This window comes from Anneissia japonica, unplaced genomic scaffold (genome assembly GCF_011630105.1).
Source record: "Anneissia japonica isolate Jap-2015-1 unplaced genomic scaffold, ASM1163010v1 scaffold287829_len2072220_cov186, whole genome shotgun sequence".
NCBI lineage: Eukaryota > Metazoa > Echinodermata > Crinoidea > Comatulida > Comatulidae > Anneissia > Anneissia japonica.
The window spans coordinates 1,561,673-1,563,554 of NW_022716075.1; the positions used below are offsets into that span (position 1 = coordinate 1,561,673).

Genomic DNA, 1,882 nt, shown 5'->3' on the forward strand with positions numbered 1-1,882 from the left:
GGTTTAATTTAGTGTACTGGGAGAACGTTCCTAATATTGAGTCCAAATGGTGTGGTTGTTTTAAGTAAAAGTTCCCAGTGATTCTCTTTATCTTTGCGATTTTTGTCGCTCCAACTGGCATTATGGTCAATTGCAATCACTTTCAAATTTGAAATTGAATGACCGGCTAAATTGAAATATTCGGCTACTGGTTGATCAAGCTTAATTAGATGTTCTGATAGCTGATCTATGCTGTGTCATTCTCATACGGAGAGTGTTTTTTGTTTCTCCGACATATTGTTTACCACAAATATTACAATATATGAGATAAATGACATTTTTGGTGAGGCAATTAATTGATTGCCTTATCCGAAATATGTGGTTTGTTTGGTTGCTCTTGAATGATTGTGTAGAATCAAGCAAGGACCCCTGTCAGAGTTAGGCCTGACCAAGGGGCCTAGGCCCAGGTGTAGTTTGCATACCTAGGGCCTATCCTCTATCTCTCGAATCCGGGTCGATTTGGATAGTGCATTAAGATAGATAGGGTCAAGCCAGCTCCACCAATCAATACCTTGAATTTATAATGTAAACTCGATTCGACTGGTTCGACTGGTTCGACTGGTTCATTTCGTTGACTACTTTCGTTGAAAACTGGATGAAAACATTTCTTTTACAAAAAATCCATACTGTCACAAGCCGAAGCAGCCCTGATTACGCAGCGTGTATCGAGGTAACTATGCAGCCATTTTGTTTTGTCGAGTATTTACAAGTTTTCTATTCGACTGCTCGTCTTCGTAAGTGGGATTTCACTACTGTGGAGGGGGTCTCTCAGATCATTTCGGCCGCCGCTCATTTCGGCCGCCAGATTTTTAACAATAGAAAGTATGGCGCGCCAATAGATTTCCGTTGGTAGTGTGGTTGTTGCAGGATGCGGAAGCGTAGGGAAATAATAATCTAGCCGTTTTTTTTATTTAACTTTCCGTCTGTATAGGCATAGGCCTAGGCCTACATATTTGTCTATGTAATGCATGCTATAGAAATATGCCTACGTGTTTTTCATTAGGTATATATATTTATTTTTGTGGTTAATAGAATATAAATAACGCCTAATGATACGGTAATTATTCACATTTTATACTAGGCCTACTGTATTAGTAGCAAGAAGGCCTAGGCCTAGTTGTAGTTGATTATCTATATTAATACTGATGATAGTCGTACAGTAATGAGTTGTGTGTCACTATACTTAATGTAATTTTGTACTTTTTTTATCTTTGGAATGTTATACACGCATGTTCGTTGTTATGAATTATTGTAACAATTATGAGTGCAGAAACTGATTTAATCATGATAATGATTTTAATTTGTTCTTTACAGGTAGACGATGAGAGAAAATAAATTCTGTCTAAAACTAGTTTGATTAATGGTTAATTATATGTTTTGTATTGTTATAACTATATACGTTTTCGTGATATTTATTATGGCGGTATGATATGTATTGTAAATTGAAACACCTCACTACAAGACTCGCAAAAAATAGCAAAACTTAAACTGGTATAGTCTTCTTTTATTGATACTAAAGTTGTAAAAATCACTGTAAATATTTAACTATTTACTGAAACTTAATAAATACAAAAATAAGCTAATTTACATAAATATCATATAGGAACAAAATATCAAATATTATAAGGAATTTTGTATGTATAATAATATTTCAATCATTTCATTTATATATTCCAAGTCCAATCTTATATGACAACAATTTATGGGTGTTGTCTTCGGTATACGGACATAAACCACCCAGGACATAAACCACCCAGGACATAAACCACCCAATTGGAATATACCATTGTTAAAGTGGGTGGGCAACAGGGTGAACAATGTTGGGTGGTCTTGCTTTTATCTA

General features: G+C 35.1%; 1 protein-coding gene across 2 annotated transcripts in view; it reads left to right on the forward strand.

Annotated features, from left to right (window-relative positions):
- The window catches only part of LOC117109585, a 20,244-nt gene that overhangs the window by 1,664 nt on the left and 16,698 nt on the right, over nt 1–1,882 (forward strand). The window contains exon 1 of one of the 2 annotated variants that reach the window (XM_033251958.1): nt 596–709. The exons of the other annotated variant lie outside the window; for it this stretch is intronic. Coding sequence (XP_033107849.1) covers nt 635–709 — 75 coding nt within the window. The 5' untranslated portion in view covers nt 596–634. Of the gene's footprint in view, nt 1–595; nt 710–1,882 lie in introns of those variants that run through there. 2 annotated transcript variants of the gene reach the window in all.